This window comes from Schistocerca americana, chromosome X (assembly GCF_021461395.2).
Source record: "Schistocerca americana isolate TAMUIC-IGC-003095 chromosome X, iqSchAmer2.1, whole genome shotgun sequence".
Lineage (NCBI taxonomy): Eukaryota > Metazoa > Arthropoda > Insecta > Orthoptera > Acrididae > Schistocerca > Schistocerca americana.
The window spans coordinates 937,570,650-937,593,907 of record NC_060130.1 but is presented as its reverse complement, the minus strand read 5'-3'; the positions used below and the strand labels follow the sequence as shown (position 1 = coordinate 937,593,907).

Below are 23,258 nucleotides of genomic sequence, written 5' to 3'. Positions count from 1 at the left end.
AGTAAAATGATTAGAATATTGAAATTACATAAATCAAATGTTAGAAATACGTGTAATGCAAAACCAAAAGAATCCAGTCGTCCACTGTTAAGGAATTTAAAAATATTAAGTGCCTCTGTTTGCACATTTATGAAATGACCATGTATACAGTAATCCTAAGTTATTAATAAATGGCTCTGAGCACTATGGGACTTAACATCTATGGTCATCAGTCAGTTATTAATAGACAATAATTTTAAACATCAATACAGCACTAGGAACAAGGGGAATATCATGCTTCCCACTGATAGATTAAAGCTGTTTGCACAAACCCCAGAACACATGGGCATGAATATTTACAACATTCTAAAACTGAAACAAATGGTAGGACAACTGAAACAGAAGTTACGAAAGTTGTTAGTACAGAAATGCTATTATTCCTTAAAAGAGTTTCTGAATGATAATGTGAAGATCTGAGTATGAAAGCAAATGGTTGGCAGGTTCTGTTAATTGAGCTTAGAACTTTTATGTCAAATAAATGACTGTAATAATTATTTTTATATTAATGCTATTGTTATATATTGTTTCTGTAGTACATACTAATTGTAACTGCAGAGTTGATGAATGCCCTGTACATTAAATCTTTCATTTAACTATGTATGTTGTGGGACAGCAAAAATTCTGATAGGAAAGTTGTGTTCACATTGTGCATTTTCTCCTTCATTTCCTAATGTTTGAGATTTCCGTTTCAGAATTGTTTGTAGATTTACAGACGCTAGGACTGAGTGTATCAAAATAGGTTAGAGACTATCGTTTATCAAACCATACACTTCATTATGTCTCAACTGCGTACAATGAGGAAACTGATAATGAAATTCCTTTAAACTTACTGTATAATAACATCATAAACCACTTGGTGCTTTCTACGTTAAATGCATGATAGCAAGTTGACAGTAGAAAAATTGTATTTTGCTGTGCTACATTTGAGCACAACGTAAACGCACAATTACGCGTATTAGAGAGTAAAACAGCCTTGTTTTTAACGTGCAGCGAGAGGTCTATTCTGGAAGTCCGACCGGCTATTTGACAGTTACGCGATGTTGTCATTTTGTAGGCTCTATCAATTGAAGTAGCCTGTAGTTATAACGTTATACCAAGTTCGTACACCCGAACCACCATCGCGAATACCCTTCCAGCGTCATAGAAGAATCCTTTGGCAGTTGTCGATTGTCGATATCTGTCTCACCTATCACTACTCGACTGGGAATTGTATTCGTTGTTGGACTGTGGTGATGTGGGTTCGTGTTAGTGATTGTTGTTTGTGTTATAGTCTAGGTTAGGAACGAGCAGAGGTATTTAATCGTGTTTTCTAATGTTACCGAAATTTCGATGAGTTCGTTCGTATTTTAACTAGAGTAAACAAAAACATGAACTGTAAACAAGACTTTAGTCGCCGAGGTGAGGCCTCTCTTAAAATACAGCGTTTTGTAACAAGTATTAGAAATTTCTTGGCTCTGAACCCGTATGATTTTGGTTTCAGTTCTGTCCATTCAAGCGAAGAAAAAAAGACAGAGGAATGGGAAAGCAAAGCTGAAAGCCAAAGAAGGACAGAATGCTCTGAGACCTGATATGAGGTTTGTTCGAAATTTTCGCGGTAATATTAATACTGGAGCGGAAATGATATTAAAATGTGCTTTCACCGTTATGTGTGTTCGTAAACGATTTATTACTGCTGAGAGATTAAAGAGTAGTTAGCTTGGAAGACCTTTTTGAAACCCCCTATTTCCATACAATTTTTGTATCAGCTGAAAATTTAATAAATCCATTCATTGGTTTCGGCATACAAATTTATGCATAATATGTAGGGCCATGTATCAGTGCAACTGGCAGAATGTTTGGAAACTGACAAGATAGCTGTATGCAAGCTCAGTGTTCAGTACATTTACTGAGAGGTACTTTGGTGTGCAGTGGGCTAGTGTAGCTGCTGGTTGATTGAATAATGGAAAACATGGAAGCTTGTTGATTATTCAATAATATGTTTTGATGTGTATTGACGCTAGCTTAGAGAGTTGAGGCATCATTATGTTCGTCCATTAATTGTCCATTTGTCTTGTCATATTGTGCCGTGCGTGAATAATAATATGGTGGCAAATAATGTTGTCAAAAATAGTTTTGTGGGCCGTTTACAAATCTGTAAGAATAGTAAGATCTATTATATTTAATCCCCATTTATGTGAATTTGGTTTGAAATATGACACGGTCTTCCTTTTTGTTTCTCTTTTGCAGTTGGACAGTATTATTAATGCACATTTAGTAGGAAATTGTTGATGTGCTGTTTTGACAAGAGTTCTTGTGATGAGTTGTAGCAATATATTCAGCTGTTGAAGTCATAGCATAATCATGTTTGAAATAGCATCTTTTCTTTCTTAATTCTCATTTGCTTTGATATTAGTCTGGGATCAAGTGTTCACTAGAACAAATAACTTCATTCAGTTACCTACATGCAGTTATCTGTAGGGAGGTCATTTTACCATACACAATTTGAAACTTACTTTATTCAGTCATTTATTTGTCATCTTGGTCTAGATTCAGAGTATAAGCATGTACAAAAGATTAGGATGTCATATAGAGATGAGTATAATTATACGATGGCTTATTATGCTGAAACTGAAGCAGATGTAAGTATTCGTATCACTGAAATGGAATAGAAAAGTTGATTTTCAAATTTGAATAAATCATTATTGCTGTCAAGCTCATTTATTCTTTTAGCTCCAGAATACTGCATGCAGTGTCCTGTAACAAAGATGTGTAAACAAAGATTTTTGTTGCTTGACTGTGTAACTGTTTGAAAGATTGCTGTAGTTCCTTCCAAAAACTAGTTTCAAATAGGCTAGATATTAAGGAATGTTTAAAATGAGTGTGCAGTGGTTGTTGAGCTATGTAATGTGCTTATACAGTGATCAGTTTTTGTAAGCCCTTTGTAGTTTATTGTATTTACTTAGTTTGCTGTAAATGGCAAATTATAAATTAGATATTTGTTTATAAATGGCCCTGGCTAAACTGACATGATGTTTTGATGGTTTTTTATGCACATAGTTTGGTATACTTTCGTTTTGTAGCTGGTGAAAACATTAACATTGTCTTTATAGGTCATACAAGTAATGCATGCCTGTAGATCATTGTGCTTAATACATTTGAAGATTAACGTAATGTACTTTTATTTTGTAACCAAACTACACGTTTTGTGTGTGTGGCATTCCTTTTGAGCTCATCTTAGATCTCAGTTTTATAGCTGCAGATTCTACTGAGAATGTCTGCTCTAGATGTAATGCAAAAAGCACTCTATGGAGTTGCTGGTCAGTAAATCATTTTAATTTGTATAATCTTGTACAAATATAATAGGATTTCTGATGTAGACACCATTCTTTCTGCAGCAACACTTCACTGTGTGCCGTATGATGTCTAAATTTGGAGTAACACTGTGTTGTATTGAAAAGAATTATGTTTGTAAGACCACTTACAGGATTCTTGTACAGACATTTTTCTGTTTCTGTCCCAAGTTTCATTACAGTTTGTAAAATGATGTCACACTTATTTATCCCTTCAGCTTTTATAGCAGCTGTGATCATATTTGCATGGTGTAGAAATAATCATATCTTCCAGACATCAGATAGGATGTTGACTGTAATTTCACTAATAATTGGCAAAGTCGGTGCTTCTCACATGGTAACTGCATTGTGAGCTCCTTTATTAAAAATAAGGCATTTTGTTGTATTTAAACTAAATTATAAATTATTATTGAGAATCAGATAAATTTCCAGAGGGGACTGATGACCTCAGATGTTAAGTCCCACAGTGCTTAGAGCCATTTAAATTTCGAGATGGACATCTTGCTAAAGCGTGTTAATCTCTTGAAACTATTAACTTTCAATCCCAATTTTGAGGGTGCTCTGGTAGGTGCATCTGTAGAGTTAACCTGATGGTTTGATCCAACTAATGTACTGGGTTAATGTTTTTAGCCCCCTGAAATCTTCATTATGGTACAGGCTGATTGGGAGTTTGGTTGAGATGACAAAACTGGTGAATGTGAGCAGTCTTCAGTGAGTGTGTTAATGGATTGTTAGAGAGCATTGTGATTGATTCAGTCATTTATAATTCTGATAAAATAGTCATTTATAATTCTGGCATGAAGCTTTCATAGCCAACATTTGTCCACATTTAAATTAATTAGCTTCATAAATATTTAAAGAGAATGGTAAATTCAAATACACTACATTATATAATAGGCAAACCTGAGGCGAATATTGTAGTGCATATTATGCACAGAAAATGAAAAGGGATCAGCTATGTAACTCTGTGCTGAGCCCTCTTTGAGGGACAGGTTTTGTTTCAGGAATGTGTTTCAAACCATGGGTATGCCCTGTTATACTGTGAATGGCTGAGTGCTGTGACTTATCAGCTGTAAGGAACTTTTAGTCAGTACTAAATTTGTATCCATGATCATGATTTACTAATTTATCTGAAGTTGGTTGGTCAGTTGTTCTTACATTATACACTCATAGCAAATTATTACCAGGCACAGTTACTTTATATTGTTGTAGCTCACTACCTATGCAGATGTTTCGTGGCAGCAGAAGTTTTAGGTTGTAAATTCTGTTAGGTGTGGCTCTGTTCGTAGCACTAGTCTCTGACAAAGCCAGCCAATATTTTCTTGTATAAACGTGTTTTCCCCACAAAATGGGGAGACTTTGGGTAAACTATTGTGAGCCAAATAGCTGTGTAAGTAGCAACTCTCAAACTTATCTGCAGACATTTCTTGACCAATGACAGTCGCTGGACTTCCGGCTTTCTGCTTTTATGCTCCATAATATGTTTCTTCCATTGATAATTTCTTTGTAGTAGGGTGTTACTATGCTCACTGCTGAAGGTGCAAGTGATGTGGTTGTGTATGTCATTCAAAATGCAGTGTTCTGGACTTCATAGAGATATTTTACTTTAATCTGTAGTGAAGGTATAGACCCCTTTGGTCATCAAGATTTAAGTTTTCAGCAATTTCTCTACATTGCTTAAGGTGAATGGTGTGATTCCTTTGAAAGCAACAGCTTATCTCCTTCACAATATGAACCTTAGCTCCTTAAGTAACGACCTGGTCATTGTAAGGATATTAAATCCTAATTTCCCTTCCCTTCAGTTTGCAGTGTTGTGCCTTTTCAAATTACTCCAGTCTTCTGTGTGTGTTGTCCAAATATAAAATCTTAGAAAATATTAGTTTTGGTAATTGTTTGCACATACTTAGTTGCACTTTGGTGTTTAGATGGTGTTCCTTCAATTTTCCTGTATATTTCCACTTCAAACTTGCTACCCAAAATACTGCTTACAATAAAGTGGAGGTGTCAGATGGTTGTTAAGTCACATAAAAAGACCGAGATATGGTAAGGCAACCCATGAACTGTAAATGTTCTTCAGACCACTTAGCTACATTGTTCAACATTACGGTAGTATTCGGGCGAGGACTTCACTTGGGTAAAGCAAGTAGTATGAACAAGGGAGAGAGAAGTCAAAGGAAGAATCAGTGAAAGAAGGTGGCAGAGGAAGCATACCTTCTTGCAGCAGCATGTTGCACATATACGGAAGGAGGGGAGGGGCAGCATAGAATACACGGAAAGGGAGCTTACCATTTTACTACTGTATACTATTTAACCACATGAAACATTATACCAACCAACGGCGTTGCAGTAGTGGTAACACCCGTACCTGTCAGATCATCAAAGTTAAGTGCTGTTGGGAGCGGCCAGCACTTTAATGGGTCACCAACTAGGTCTTTGTAGCACTGTTGGCAAGTGGGATGCACTCAGCCCTCGTGAAGCCAATTGAGGAGCTACTTGACTGAGTAGTAGTGGCTCTGGTTATGAAAACTGCCCAGGAGAGAGGTGTGCTGACCACATGCCCTTCCCTATCCGCATCCAGTGATGCCAAAAGGCTGATGATGACATGGTGGTCGATCCGTACTGTTGAGCCTTACAGTACCTATTCATACAGAGAGAACATCATACCACCTGTGCTGGCATCATGGTACAGTGCTAGTGGTGCTGTGTACAGTAAATTGGAAATTGAGTAGGAAGACAAATGTAACCAACTACAGGTGCGAAACAGGCTAGCTCTGAAGTGTTGTTACCTTTTTCCCGGTTTACATAGGATCAGATCTCAAAGTGCAGCATTTCATCCTCATTTTTCCTGATTGGTGTATCACATTAAACTGGCATTTTTAATGTTCTTATTACTGACAGTTATCATATTAATCTGCAACCGTCTGACGAAAGGTTGAATTTTTGTAAACCACCTTTCTCGTCATGTTATCAAGTAATATGGCATGTTCATCCAGCTATTCATTGGTTTTCAGGAAATACGTCATTCTCCACAATTGCAACAAATGGTATGAATGTGGTCACTGTCATACTACCAACTCATCTCAACAGTATCATGTTGTTGTAGTGGTCTTCTGGGCAGAGACTGGTTTGACGCAGCTCTCAGTGGTACTCTATTCTGTGCAAGCTTCTTCATCTCTGAGTAACTACTGCAACCTACATCCTTCTGAATCTGCTTAGTGGATTCACCTCTTGGTCTCCATCTACAATTTTTAACCCCCCCCCCCCCCCCCCCATGCTTCTCTCCAATACTAAATTGGTAATCCCTTGATGCCTCAGAATGTGTGCTACCAACTGATCCCTTCTTCTAGTCAAGTTGACCCACAAATTCCTCCTCTGTCTAGTTCTGTTCACTACCTCCTCGTTGGTTATTTGGTCTACCCCTCTAATCTTCAGCATTCTTCTGTAGCACCACATTTCAAATGCTTCTATTCTCTTCTTGTGAAACTGTTTATTGTCCTCTATGTTTCACTTCCATACATGGCTACACTCCAGACAAATACTTCAGAAAAGACTTCCCGACACTTAAATCTATACTCGTTGTTAACAACTTTCTCTTCTTCAGAAATGCTTCCCCTTTCATAGCCAGTCAACATTTTATATCCTCTCTACTTTGACCATCATCAGTTATTTTGCTCCCAAAATAGCAAAACTCAACTACTACTTTAAGTGTCTCATTTCATATTCCAATTCCCTTAGCATCATCTGATTTAACTTGACTACATTCCATTATCCTTGTTTTGCTTTTGTTGATGTTCATCTTATATCCCCCTTTCAAGACACTATGCATTTCATTCAACTGCTCTTAAAGTCCTTTGCTGTCCTTGACAGAATTACAATGTCATCACCAAACCTCAAAGTTTTTACTTCTTCTCCATGGATTGTAATTCTTACTCAAAATTTTTCTTTTGTTTCCGTTATTGCTTGCTCACTATAGAGATTAACATCGGGGATAGGCTACAACCTTGTCTCACTCCCTTCTCAACCACCTTTCGTTTCCCTGAACTCTTCTAACTGCCATCTGGTTTCTGTACAAATAGTAAATAACCTTTCACTCCCTGTATTTTACCCCTGCCATCTCCAAAATTTGATAGAGAGTACTCCAGGCAACATTGGCAAAAGCTTTCTGTAAGTCTACAAATGCTAAGAACGTAGGTTTGCCTTTCCTTAATCTGTCTCCTAAGATAAGTCGTAAGATCAGTATTGCATCGTGTGTTCCTACATTCTTCTGTTAGTATTTTGGAGCCGTGACTTATTAAACTGATAGTTCAGTAGTTTTCACACTTGCAACACCTGCTTTCTTTGGGATTGGAATTATTATATTCTTCTTAAAGTCAGAGGGTATTTCTTCTGTTTCATACATTTTGGTCACCAGATGATAGAGCTTTGTCATGGATGGCTCTCACAAAGTTGTCAGTGGTTCTGATGGAATATTATCTACTCCCAGCGCATTGTTTCGACTTGGGTCTTTCAGTGTTCTGTCAAATTCTTCACACAGTATCATATCTCCCCATTTCATCTTCGTTGTCCTCTTCCATTGCCATGATATAGTCCTGAAATACATTGGCCTTGTATAGACCCTCTATATCCTCCTGCCACCTTTCTGTTTTCCCTTCTTTGCTTAGAGCTGGTTTGATATTCATACAGATGGTTCTCTTTTTGCCAAAGGTCTCTTTAATTTTCTTGTAGGCAGTATCTATCTTACCTCTACTGATATATGCCTATGGATCCTTAAATTTGTCCTCAAGCCATCCCTGCTTAGCCATTTTGCAATTTCTGTCGATCTCATTTTTGAGACATTTGTATTCCTTTTCGCCTGCTTCAGTTACTGCGTTTTTATATTTTCTCCTTTCATCAATTAAATTCAATATTTCTTCTGTCACCCAAGGATTTCTACTAGACCTTGTCTTTTTACCTACGTCATCCTCTACTGCCTTCACTATTTCATTTCTCGAAGCTACCCATTCTTCTTCTACTGTATTTCTTTCCCCTGTTCTTGTCAATCGTTCCCTAATGCTCTCTCTGAAACCCTCTACAACCTCTGTTATTTCAGTTCATCCAGGCTCCATCTCCTTAAATTCCTACCTTTTTGCAGTTTCTTCAGTTTTAATCTACAGTTCATAACCAATAAATTGTGGCCAGAGCCCACATCTGCCCCTGGGAGTGTCTTTAAAGTTTAAAACCTTTTTCCTAAATCTCTGTCTTACCATTATATAATTCATCTGAAACCTTGCAGTATCTCCAGGCCTATTCCATGTGTACAACCTTCTTTCATGATTCTTGAACCAAGTGTTAGCTTTGATTAAGTTATGCTGTGTACAAAATTCTATCAGGTGACTTCTTCTTTCATTCCTAATCCCCAGTCCATATTCACCAACTACTTTCCCTTCTCTTTCTTTTCCTATAATTGAATTCCAGTCCCCCGTGACTATGAAATTTTCATCTCCATTAACTATCTGAATAATTTCTTTTATCACATCATACAGTTCTTCTATCTGTTCATCATCTGCAGAGCTAGTTGGCATATAAACTTGTACTACTGTGGTACGCGTGGGCTTCATGTCTGTCTTGGCTACAATAATCCATTCACTATGCTGTTCGTAGTAGCTTACCAGTGCTTCTATTTTTTATTCATTATTAAACCAACTCCTGGATTACCCCTATTTGATTTTGTGTTTATAACTCTGTACTCGCCTAACCAGAAGTCCTGTTCCTCCTGCAACCGAACTTCACTAATTCCCACTTTATCTAACTTTAACCTATCCATTTCCCTTTTTAAATTTTCTAACCTACCTGCCCAGTTAAGGGATCTGACCTTCCACACTCCAATCTGTAGAATGCCAGTTTTCTTTCTCCTGATAACAACGTCCTCCTGAGTTGTCCCCGCCCTGATATCCGAATGGGGGACTATTTTACCTTTGGAATATTTTACCAAAGACGCCATAGTCATTTAACCATGCAGTAAAGCTGCATGCCATCGGGAAAAATTATGGCTGTAGTTTCCCCCCTTGCTTTCATCAGTTCACTGCACCAGCACAGCAAGGCCATTTTGGTTGATGTTACAAGGCCAGATCAGTCAATCATCCAGACTGCTGCCCCAGCAGCTACTGAAAAGGCTGCTGCCCTTCTTCAGGAACCACACGTTTGTCTGGCCTCTCAACAGTTACCCTCCTGTTATGGTTGCAACTATGCTATGGCTATCTCTATCACTGAGGCACGCAAACCTCCCCACCATAGTAAGTATAGTGAAGTAAATACTGCAGTGCATCGGCCAGGCAGTTGGTGTTCAGAACAATCTGTGGTGTAGGGTATTATAGTCGTGCCGTAACTTACCGTGAAGTTGCCAGGTGTTGAGCTTTGGTGAAGGCTCACCGTCACACCTAACTTGTCCTTTATTTCTGGTGGCAGAATGGCTGTAATTGCTCTTACATATCCTAAGAACTACAGTGCATTTAGCGTCATTGCAGCACTTTCTCAGCTGACAGCATGGCTGGATGAAGCAACATACACTAATCAGTCTCAAAATCACCAGAGAGAAACTTCATGAGGAATTGAAAAATATCAGATTTGTCAAAGTGTATAAAATGTTCTCCTACAGTAGTTCTGATAGGATACTTGTATATTTTCTGTTATGAAGTTGGGATTTCTAATTGGAGGGATATATTTTGCAGTACATATTCTTTTTCCTTAATTATGAGCTCCTAATGTGATTTCTTTCCCTTGCATTTGTGGATTCATCTCACTACTAATCTGGCAGTTTCTACTGTTTGTAACATCTTTATGTGACTCAAATCGGTTATATATGTTATTTCTTGTTGCCTTTGACTGCTTCATTGTATGTGCTGTTCGTGCTGTCTTTTAACCATTTCCATTTCAGTGATTGGTTCACTTATGTTAATAGTGTAATTAAGTACTCATTTCTACCTCCTAGTATTGTATCATTTTCAGATAAATTTCACAGAGTTTTGGACACTATTTGAAACTTCTCTTCCTTATCAGTTCTAAGTGAGTTTCACTCCACTGTAACGGTGGTTATCACATGCGGTGACAACATTTGGTCCTGAGCATGAAAATTCTGACTGGTTAGAGTGTAACTTTTTTAAAGCATCCAATTTTCATTATTGTAAACATTTACACAGCCCTGAAATGTAACCAATGCACTGCAGAAGATATTTGGACCACTACGCGATTCAAAAGAAAGAACCAATGCTGTGGTATGCAGTGTTCGTTACATTGTCAGATTCTTCTTCTGAAATAGGAATGCCTAATAAAACATCCACACACTATTTTTTCAGAATTGTCTACATGCTGCTTTTATCTTGCTCCTGTTAGGTATCATAGGTACCTCAGAATTTCATTAATGGGAATGTGCTCCACATTTGAATCTTGCCCATGTGCATACTGTGCTAAACTTTTTCTCCTATGTTCAACTCCTTAGTTCTGAATCAGGAAACTGTGAACTGCTAGTGCCGATTGTCTGACTACTGTTGATTTAAATGTTCAAACTGTATTGTGTGCAGTAGGAATGTACTAGTCAATAGTTAGAGATTCCACATTGTGCTAATGTTTTGTTTTGAAATTAGTGATGTAATAGGGGCACTAATTACAGGTAATGTCTGTTACGTATCATTTGAGCATATGCTTACCTCTGGGTGTTACTTTCACTTTTTTAGGTACATATGTGTAATGCACAGATAACAAACACATTGGCAGCACTGTGTGATGAGGGTGGGGATTGTTTTGTCTGCAGTTCTCTTCTTGCAGCAGATTGTATTGGCCAGAGCTTACTTCCTTACCTCCCCACAACACTTGAAAAATTGGAATCTCCTTCCTGTAATTTTTTTTGTTGGATGCCACAGCTTCACAAAACTCGCAAAGGTTGAAACTGTATCTTCTTCCACCCGAGATAAACACGCCATGTTTTGTAATATAGTGACAGATTTATGTATTTAAACAATAGAAACTCCAGGTAGGAATATCAACAATGTAGGAAAAGACAGATTGCTACTTACCATGAAGGAGACATGTTAAGTTGCAGACAGGCACAATTAAGACATTTACATAAAGCTTTCAGCCACACCATTCATACGCACAAGCAAGCACACCTCATGCACACGTGATCACCAACTCCAGCACCTTGGGCTGATAAAGGATGTGGCTGAAATCTTTTATGTATGTGTCTTTTAGTTATGCCTATCTGCAACTTAATGTATCTTCTTTACAGTAAGTAGTAGTCTGTCTTTTCCTAAATTGTAGATTTGTGTATTTCCTGTACAATTCTCAATCCATTGCTTAAAAATATAATGTTTCATGATCCAGACCTCCCTTAAAGTTTTACTGAATACCCCAAATAACTTTTCACCTAAAATAGTTTGTACTATTAAAAAATGTAATGCAAGTCAGTAGCACCAGTCCCTGTCATGCAAGATTGTAATGGGCACCAGTCATTGAAGTGCATACATACCAGTCTTTGACTGTTAGCTGAACATAGGTTTAAAGCATTTTAAATCATTCTAGGATAATTAAGTCATGGAAAAGTGTATAGCACAGAATGAGCTGAGTACAGCTATATTATTAATGTTGTATGAAGTGGTTGGAATGGTTTAATCAAGAATAGGAAAAAAGAACACATTTACATAAAAAGTGGGGAAATAGGATGTAAACTTAGTGCCAGTGAAAATTTTTCACAAATGAGCACATTATTTTCCAATATACACCCAGACTTGGGAAACTGGTATTGTAGCCATGGTCCTGTAGACAAGTGAACAGGTCCTGATAACTTCCCTGGATGAGTCTTGTTTCAGTACACAAACTACTTATTCATCCATTTTAATGATTCTATCACTTATGCATCCATAACTTGGATACTATTACTTATGTCATTTTTTTCTGTCTACCTACCTTCCTTGCTTGATTGCTGTCTGAGGCCAAAAGACAGCTCTCTTGAAAGGTGAAGGTAAATCTGCATGAAGAGTGTTTCTCAGTGTCACCGATGTAGATTCCAAAGTAGCTGAGTTAGCCTGTCCTGAGTCCAAAGCATTATTTTATGGAATATCAAATATATTATTTGAGAAGAAGCAGCCAAGTCATTGAAGTTTGTCAATATATTGTCTTGTGTTTGAGGGCTACTTGAATGGGGTTGGACTGGCATTTCATATTGGTTAATTTTATCACAAATTCTTTGCACCAAACTTTAATTTTCTTCTGTGCATTGCTTTTTGATGCTGTCATTGAATTGTTTTTCCAGATTTTTAGTTTCTTGATTTTTTCCACATCATGGAAAGTGAGGTGTCGTCTTTTTCCCCAGTGGAATTTTCCATTGCTTAACTGTTTACCAGTTTCTCAACTGCAGTGTTATATTTCAGACTCTGTAAACTATCTGTAAGGTTTCAATGATCATTAATAGGCCTAGATATTACTGAAGGCAAACTATTGGTATTTTCAAGTAATTTCTAACAATTTTGTTGAATTATACATTTTCAACAGTGAATGGACACAACCCTGAGGTTCTAAAACCATTCTGTATTGTCTGTTCAGTAATGCACCACAATGCTTCTCTTAGTGTAGGTCCAACATTTTCTTTTTCAGCTCATTTCCACAGTTGGATGCTCAACTTTCTTCCACACCCATTTTCCATTCTTGTTGTAGTGTTTACAGACACATACCATGGCTAAATAATGTGTATTAGGGAACAATACTAGAAGTGTTATGGACTATACCATTTCCAAAACAACTCCGACAAGTCTAAAATTATTTGAGATGCCATCAGTGGAAAGATATGGTTGGCTGCTGGATTTCTTGTCCCATTACCCAAGGCTGGGGCACATTTGCCGTGTATTCACAGGTGTGGAACCACACACCCAACCAGTCTCAGATCATCCAATCTTCTATGTTCTTCATATGCCACTAAGCATTTCATCAGAAATTATCTTGTGGGAGGGGGGAAAAAATCATAGGAGTAGTAAGCTTACCCACAACATTTGCTTTTACAAAAGAGTGTGTGTGTGTGTGTGTGTGTGTGTGTGTGTGTGTGGCCGTGGGGGGGGGGGGGGGGGGCTGCATTCATACTTTTTTCTTATAATTGCATGCATTGTCGAAAATTTTATTGCCCTTACTTTTGATCTTTAGGCTAAAATAAATAAATAATTGTCATTTCATTGGAATTGAAATCTCTACTTGAAGGGAATTTGCTATTTCCAATGTTTTGTTTCTTTCAAATACTGTTCTGTTTCTACAAACCACTTATGACTTTGTCACATGGCCCAAATTTAAACAAGGTCCCCATGTTATCGTGTCAAATTTTTATGAAATTTTTACAGAATGTACATATAGGTCTTATAAGAAACCATGTCAAATTATAGCTGGGTAAATAATAGTATGGGGCCAGTACTCATGTCTTTGTAAAGGCCAGTGTTTCCACATCATGGCATATACAAATAAATCATGGAATTTGCATTACTGTTGCTCATGATCTAAGGGGACTCCCATGCTAAAACTCGGTGATTTTTCTCAATGTTTTAGCTACAGCAGCATAGTTGCTGAACATATCCTCAGTGTAGAGCATGTTTATCACAATTTGCTGCCAAAGTAGCTCATAAATCCTGTCATGACTAATTTGGATTATGTTTTGGCGACTTGTATCTTAGGACAGAACGATTTTCTGACACTTATTTTTTCCCCCATGTGCAGCCAGCCAGCATGTCGTAAAGCTGTGCAGTAGTTTTGTTGCTCATTTACCAAGTTATCTAATATTAAAATTGATTCAAAACATTTATTCCCCAATTTTGTCTGATTTTCAAAAGTGTCTATCTCAGAAGGGTCCTGTCAGATTTGATTTTTCTTTGTACCATTGAAAAGAGCTTATTTCGTTTGATCATCTAAAGTTTAATTTTTGAGACAAACTGGTTTAAAGATTTTTATTCATGTTTTCAGCTTCTATTACTATCAATAATAAAGAACTTTAAGAACAGGCTTTGAATGTTATTACGAGCAAAGAATGTTTGGACTTTTTGAATATGCACTTTCGAAAATTACATTAAATCTGTTATTAGTTGTCTTCGTTTTTCCTTAAAATAAAAATTAAGTTGCTTAACCTTTGACTTTTAGAAATGTTTATCTGTTCATGTAGATTGTTTCTGTGCTTTTTTGGGATTCACCACAACACTTTCCTCTGTCTATGAACCTGCAGTTTTTTAGGTGAAAGTATCAAGCTATTTTATGTTAAACAGTTGAAGACAAAGTGAAGTGGAATTTAGGATCTGTGTGTAGCTTGATGGATCTTAAGGCAACAATTCAAAGTAGTGTAGCATTGGTTTGGCGGATAAACCTGCCTGTCACCTGACAACAGTTTACCATTCTTTCTGAAACCCCAGACATCACTTCTTCTATAGTCCAACTTTGAGGTGACAATGTCAAAATCTGCAATTTTTCTTGCTGCTTTGACAGTTGCAACTTTGAATTCTTGTAATCGGTCACCTATGATCGAAGCGGTCAGTATATTCCTTACTTGTCCTTGGTGTTTGAAAATCTTTTACATCAAAGCCCCGGCAACAGCAGTGTTATGTGCAGTTGCTTCCCGAGTTTCATTTACCTTACTTTTTGTATAACTTCTGGCACACGTCTTGATACCATTGTAATTTCAGAGGAGAGATGCCAGCAGCAGTTGGACTTGTGTCAACTACGTGATTCTGATGGATGTGCTTTCTGCTTCATCTTCTGTCTGTGATAAAGCTGCTGTGTGTGTGTGTGTGTGTGTGTGTGTGTGTGTGTGTGTGTGTGTGTGTGTGTGTTTTCCTGCATATGTTTTTTGACATGTTGATGACATTTTGTGACCAAGTTTAACATTGCACTTTGTCATATCTTTCAAATGATCAGCTGTTTCTGAAGTAACAGTCCATGAACCCTTTTCCGTAGAATGCTTCTTTAGACCAGAAAGATTACAACAGAATTTCTGTAGAAGTGCATTCTTATCAAAAAGCAATGCTTTGTGATGAAAGCATATTTGAGCATTTTTGAGCAAGATATTACACTTCTTCGATTAATTAGTTGCTGCTGTTGTGCTGAAAATTCTTTTATTTCTTTGAAACCATATTCAGTTGCAAATGTTTTCAGGTAATATGTAAAATTATCTGCAAAACCAATGCTACATTGAATTAAAATATTGCTTTGAACATTCATCAAGATACAGTTTCATCCTAATTTCCACTTCACTATGTTTCCAACTGTTAACCATAAAATTGCTGGATATTTTCACCTAAAGGATACTGCAGGTTTATAGCTGGTGAAAAGTGTTGTGAATTCTTAAACAGCATAGAAAAAAACCTATATGAACAGATAAACATTTCTAAAAGTCAAAGCCTGTTCACATTAATTTTTATTTTAAGAAGAAGAAAAAGACAACTAGTAACAGCTTAAACAGATTTTGCATTATGAGATTTTTCACTCTGCAGCAGAGTGTGCGCTGATATGAAACTTCCTGGCAGATGACAACTGTGTGCTGCACCGAGACTCGAACTCGGGACCTTTGCCTTTCGCTGAGACATGTCTCCGCAATATCCTTTCTTTCAGGAGTGCTAGTTCTGCAAGGTTTGCAGGAGAGCTTCTGTGAAGTTGGGAAGGTAGGAGACGAGGTACTGGCAGAAGAAAAGCTGTGAGGATGGGGCGTGAGCTGTGCTTGGGTAGCTCAGTTGGTACAGCACTTGCCCGCAAAAGGCAAAGGTCCCGAGTTCGAGTCTCGGTCCGGCACACAGTTTTAATCTGCCTGGTCGTTTCAGATTTTGCATTGTTCAAATGTGCTTGTTCAAGAAGTCCACACATTCTTTGTAATAGCAGTTGAAGCATGTTCTTGAACTTATTTATTATCTTTGAACTGATTTGTCCCAAAAATTAAACAAACTTTTCCGTATAAAAAAAAATGAAAACGAGCTCTTTACAATGGTTCAAAGAAAAATAAAATATGAGATATAGCCTTTTGAAAATCAGATAAATCTGGTCTATAATGAGGATATGTTCAGCAACTATGCTGTTGTAGCTAAAAAGTTGAGTAGACTCATATAATTTTAGTATGGGAATCCCCTTAGATGATGAGCGACACTACAGCAAAGTTCATGATTTATTTGTATCTGCTGCAACATGAAAAACTGGCCATTGCAAAAACGTGACTAGTGGTTCCATCATACTACTTACTCAGCTGTAATATATAATGGCTTCATGTAAGACTGATATGTACATCCTGTAAAAAAATTATTAAAATTGGAGAGAGTCACGTAGTGTCCCATAGGCCGCTTGACATGGAATGTCTTCCTAGAGGATGTGTACCACTTCGCTTATTCTTCCATTAGCAAATGGGTTTTGCTTTTAATTTCACTTGTTATTTGCTGTATACTTTCCAGGACTAGCCAGTGGACTAGATTGTTTTTATCTTCTGTAAGTATAGTGGAAGGACTAAATTTCCACAGTTTAGGACTTGACGTACTTGTAGTAGTGTCACCCATGGTACACCAAATTCCTTAGTTGCAGTAGCCTTTAGGATGCTCGCCTGGGCAGCTTATATAGTTTTTTGTCATTCATTCAGGTGTGTAATTTCTCTTGGGCCCCATATGTGGAACAAAATGCTTCAGTTATTGACAGCCAGTTGTTCTAATGAATTACATTATGTCAAAGACTGGAACAAAGATTCAGATAAAAAATCGCAGGACAGGAATTCAAATGAATTCATTTTTGTCATGACATGTCGTGAATGATGTGTAAAAAATAAAAAACTGGGGTATCAGTTATTCACTGGGAGTGTCAAAAGATATGAATGTCACAGAAAATGATAAATCAATCTTTACATTCAACTCCTTAAAATTATCAGATGGGATTAATGTTACTTTTAACAAGTTGCTTTAGTTACAACAATATTGTGGATTAGTCCAATATAATAGTATTTCTAAATTAAGTGTGCAAATGTTACACACCATGAATTAAACAAGAGCCTTACCTTAATGTTTGTTAAGAACTACATTATCCAGTACACAGCTGTAATGGTATACTGTCTCACAATTTGGGAGAGACGATTTTTGGACCTGATGATGGTCTGGTCCTAGACCGAAATCAATTGTCTCTAATAAAATATATCATTGCAGCTCTTAAGCCATTAAAGCTATACAACTCCATTTCCGTAGAATGTTCATAGTGCTTGTCTTTGTGAAATTGCTCTCTGAACATCAACAATCACTTTCCAGTTTATTTCCCCTTCAAAACACAAAATTTCCGTGTGTGTATCAAAGAGAATGGCTTTAATTTCTTTATTACTCAACAAAAATGAGAGGTGTCAAAGACTCGTGCTTAACATGCTTTATTCTTCAGTAAGTCACTCTGTTTTCTCATCAGAAATACACAGTTTCCACTTTGTGTGGCTGTTTTCAGATGGTTCCTACAAAGCATTTGATGTATACTATCTGACTTGGCACATACGTACTATGTTATAGGCATTGTTTCAGTATACTCACAAGCCCAAATCTAGGTAGTTGTGACCAAAGAATGGCATAATTTAATCAAGAATGAAGCAACTTCGGTGGAGCAAGATTAGGTTTCATTGTGTGCAGTCCTTCCTCTAATTAACTTCATACACCTTGCTGTATTGTTCACTTGACGCACATCCTCTTCCACCTCACCCAGATCATTTAACCTGCTCTGTGTGACAGCTGATGGACTCATTTTTATGCTTTGGATGATTACTTTTGATTTATCTCTTATCTGTTACATCTTGTTATTTTTTTTTTGTATTTTTCCACTAATTACTGTTAATGGGTGTCTACTTCCACTTACTCAAACAAGGAAATGAGGGAACAATGGGCCCCATTTTTAGTAGCCTGTTTATGAATCCAGTTATTATTAATTTCCTTCGTGGCATATTTATTTGTATATTTATGTAATTATTTAGCCATGCCTTCTTTTTTTTGTCACGTCTCCCTTTTTGATGGCTATATGACTGGATTGTCATTGTTTTGTGAACTTGGTCTCATATGTAACAGTTTTTCTATTTCTACCCTGCATGTTTTCCCATACAACTTGTGGATTTCTTTGGATTATCTCACATTTGCTACACTCCCACTCACTTAGATGGGCTTAAATTACACTTTGACTCTAGCTCCAGAGAATGTGAATGAAAAATATAAAGCAGATCTTTGGTTTTTAGTAGTACTCATTGTCTGTGCCGAAATTTTATCTTACATTGTGTTTACTTCTTTCTTTAGTTCTGTTTTTGTTTGAGGTAGTCCTTGTCCATAGAGTGGCTGAAGTTATTTTGTTCTACATCCCAAGTTCAACATACCCAGGATTCAACAAGTGTTAGGTTGTTATAGTTGGACTGGTTCTATGTTGTTGAAGAATACTGCGTACCTGTTCAGTGCCAATGTGATATCTTGTTGTCTTATATATACTAAAATGAAGAAAATATAGTGTAATTATTTGTAGGTAATCAAGATGTATTAACTCTGACTACAACTAGTGTATTGTTTGTGTGTAATTTTCTTTTCAAATAATCATATGTTTTTATGCCTCTAGTGTATTATAAGAGCAAATAAAGAAGTATTCTTCAAACAGCTAAATTATATAAAGAACTATTGTTTCAATTGGATGATTTATCCCTCTCACCAGTGGCGTTAATCCTTCATTCTCCACATACATTTACTATGCGCTTGGCAAGTGAAAAGCCTCGGACTATAAATAATAAAAATATATGTATAATGGGTTCCATGAACTACTTCTTAACTTTGCGAAGATAAATTCTCCAGATACCACAATTATTATTTTACTTCTTAGTGTTACACTTTAGTATGCTTGAAAAAAATAAACACTAGAGCATTTTTCCCCTTTCTATGCTGCACTAGTTAAGTTAGAAAGCAGCTCATTGCCTGTTTGTGTCGAACAAAGCATGTTTAACTATATTTTCAAAGTGAAGTTGAAGCTAGTAGTGAGTTTTATCCATGATTCTTCTCTCTTTGCAAAAGCTTTTTGCATTCATCAAAATTGATTACATTAAGATAATAGAAATCCCTATTGATTACAACTACTTGTCAGCAGCGTTTGATGTTGAAGAAAAGTGCAACAAGAACAAAACAACAACAATAATAATAATCTGACATGCTGAAGTGTGGAATGGCAGTGTATGTGGTGGTGATGTACTAACAGTGAAAATTTATAGAAATTTGTTCTTGGTGATAAGGAATATATAATCTTGCTCAGCTATGTGCATAAAAATTAAACTGCCATCAGATAATCAAATATGGAACCATGAAACACATGAAGAGAATAGAGTGTTGTTTGTGATACGGGCTGTGAAATTTAAAATCTATTAAATGATACTATACAAAATAATATATTGGGGCTGGAAGATAGTTATTGGAATCAGAAATTATCAGAAGCAGTGTCACATAGGGAAGGCTATTTAGTCAGATGGATTTGAATTTTCTATTAATAAAGGAAATAGTGGTAACAGGCTACTGTTATCAGCAGACTTACTGATTGGTTGGAAACAACAAAAATTTTAGTCATGTGAAAACTTGAAAGCAACACAAATTTCGCAGTAGCAATAATAGTGGGTCATGATAAAAACAAAAAAAGCTCAAAGTTACAGTAACATGGTGTATACTCAGGAATTTAGAAGTAACTGTGTAAAAAGGAAGATTATTAAAATCTCTCTACTGCCAGGAAGGGCAACAGAGCACTGCACAATAGGAACATACAAAAATGTATCACAACACTCATCACACTCAGTGAGTCCATTAATCAGGAAAGAATGAGATAGGTTGAATCAGGAAAGAGGGGGTAGGGTGCAAAAGGTAGCTCATAATCCAGGCAAAAAGGGCCCACGTGCCATCTTTTTCAGAAGTGAGGGAGGGAGAGGTGAAGGAAGAAGCCTGAAACATGACAGTTAATACATTGTCACAAAACAAGAACAAAATGAGTCATAAGGGGGTTAATTGTGGAAAAAGGTAAATTCAGGTCATTACATTATTAAAATTAGAGAGACAAAAATGTTTGTCAGTACTTGCCTCCAATCCTCAACATAACAGCTGAGTTTTAGTGTGGAATTTGAATGACTGTTGCTCCTTCCACCACCAATTTCTCTTTACTCTCTGAAGAAGAAACATAGAAGTACTGTTTTTCTATTTGGAATGCTTGAGCTGTGTCTGCTGAGGATAAATAGTAGCCAGCCTTTCTTCCTTTGTCAATTTTGAAGTAAATATGTTTAGTGGTATCATTGAAACATACTGTACTATAGTGAGCTGGTGGTTAATAGATAACATACGAGAAATTTAAACAAGGCTATGTGATTAATTTGATTTAATAAATGGAAGTGATTGAGAGGAAATATTGGCACAAGTTTAATGATGATCAAATTTAAAAAGGCTGTATATCTGTAGTGAAAATTGACACACTGAAAAGTGGCTTAAAATCGTAAAATGTTGACATTGTGCTGATGTAAGTAGAGCAGAGATGTTGTTAGATGAGCCAAATAAAATCTTTACACACTGAAGTAACTGTAATAAACAAAAACATGCAGGAATATCAAATGACACTTAAGAAAATTGGTTTGCCAAATAAGCTGCAGTGGCAGTGGTGTTTACAAAAGAAAGATAGTTTGAAATAAAAAGGTGCTGGTAAATTAGCAGATGGCCCATGAAAAGAAAGAAAGGGGGAAAAAGGTTACAACATTTGACACCCAGATGAGGAAATTAGATCATCTCAGGTGTAAGTTTAATACAGTCCTCTGCATCATCTAATACAAAAGTGTAGTGCTGTTTCCCCTTTCTGTAGCAATAAATGCCAGGTTAACATACAAAACTCATGAAACAGAGTATACCAAATGCAAACAAATGGTATACACTGATAAGCCAAAACATTATGACTACTGCCCACAATGACGTTGGGTGCTGCCTGGTGGTGTTGCGGGCACATGACGTGGTATCAAAAGTATGCAAGCGGAGCAGACTGAGGTAGGGGATCACTTGTGAAGGCAAGGGTTTCAAATGGGGAAATCCATTGAGATAAGCGACTTTGAAAAAGGGCAAATTATTATTTTGCAGAGCCTGTGATGAGTATCTTGAAAGTGGTGAAGCTGATTGAATGTTCATGTGCTACTGTCATGAGCATCTATGGAAGTAGGTAGGAGGACAGTGAAACTACCACTAGGTGTTAAATGATTAGATGTCCACAACTTTTCTGCTCTGTAAAATAGGGCAGATGGTGATCTGTGGCATCTCTGCTGAAAGGGCACAATTCTGGTGCATGCACAATTGTTACAGAGCACATCGTACATAGTTGAACATGTTGCTTCACTGCAGATTTCCCCCATACGTTCACATGTTGACCCAACGACATCGTCAGTTATGATTGCAGTGGGCACAGGACCATTGGGATTCAGCCATTGATCAATGGAAATTTATCAGCTCTTTGAGTGAATCACATTTTTGTTACATTAGGTCGATGTGTCTCTCCACAAGTGCTGCCATGGAGGTGAACATTGACTTGAAACGTGCAGTGCCATGGAAGCAGGCTGGTGGGAGCATTATTATGCTTTAAGAGACATTCTCCTGCACTTTCCTGGGTCTTGTGGCAGTAATGGAAGACACGCTGACAGTTGCGAACTACCTGCATCTCTTCCTGCTTGGATGTCTGCCCTGACAGCGATGTCATCTTTCAGCAGTATAACTGCCCGTGTCTCAGAATCAGAACTGTGCTACAGTGGTTTTAGGAGCATTATAGTGAACTCACGTTGACGCCTAATGTAAATCCTGTGGAACCCATCGAGGTTGCAATCAGACGCCATCACTGCGTACGCAAATCAGCAGCCCATTATTTATGCGGATTATTAGACCTGTGTATAGACATCTAATGCCACATGTCACAACAACATACCAACAGTCTGTCGGACTCCTGATATGCAAAATCAGTGATGTATTTCGTTCCAAAGATGGACAAACAAGCTGTTGAGCAGATGGTCATAATGTTTTGGCTCATCAGTGTACGTGCCCTTTCCCCCTTACATAGGTTAGACATGTGTGAATTCAGTGAATGATGTCTAGATACTATACCAGTACAATCTTGGTAATTAATAGATGATGAGTAAGTTTGCAAAATATGCTGCAAATGGAAAAAGAAGCCTATACACAAGCACAGATGAAGAGAAACACGAGATATATTATGTATTGAAGATATGATAATCTAGCTGATATTTCAAATTGCTTAACATTTAGTAATACAAGATTTTAGAAGGAACGGTAAAGGCCGTGACAGTGATCTGTTAATGTAAAAATTCAGAGTGTCACTGGAAAATGAGAAACAAGTAAACTATTAAAGAAGAAAATTAACAAAAGGTAATGCAACGCAGAATATGGTAAAAAATGGAAAATATGTGAAGAATTTTGTGATGAAAAATCACTTTTTGGAATATTCACCAATTAAATGCTGATGGTGAATGCCTACATAGTATAATGTAAGATTATTTATAATATTTCACAAAATTTGTGAGGAAATCATACCAGGATTGAATTCTGAAGAGATGTTCTTTGGTTGCAGAATTAGTTGGAGTAATTGGTGTTGTATCTCAAATGTTAAGTTTCAGAAATTGGTGAGATTAACAGACTGAGATGTGGGGCAACAAGTTGCCAGCAATGTCAAGTAACAAGCATGCATAATTAAGAAAAGGAAATTATGCTAATACTTAACAGAACTTAATTATAATTAAGGCTGCAAAACTTGATATTTCCATACAGTTTTAGCTATTTTTCCTCTGCTAAATAGACAGTCTGATTCCCTCTTGAGCACAGCTTGGGTAAAATGACAAGTTTGGAAGCTGTAAATAGT

The 23,258-nt window shown here is 37.0% G+C and overlaps 1 protein-coding gene across 1 annotated transcript in view; it reads left to right on the top strand.

The window, feature by feature from the left end:
• The first annotated feature begins 1,241 nt into the window (after positions 1-1,241).
• LOC124556793 (SRSF protein kinase 3) overlaps positions 1,242-23,258 on the top strand; it is a 383,958-nt gene continuing 361,941 nt past the window's right edge. Inside the window, exons 1-2 of the mRNA XM_047130805.1 lie at positions 1,242-1,437; positions 1,520-1,613. Coding sequence (XP_046986761.1) covers positions 1,407-1,437; positions 1,520-1,613 — 125 coding nt within the window. The 5' untranslated portion in view covers positions 1,242-1,406. The remainder of the gene's footprint in view (positions 1,438-1,519; positions 1,614-23,258) is intronic.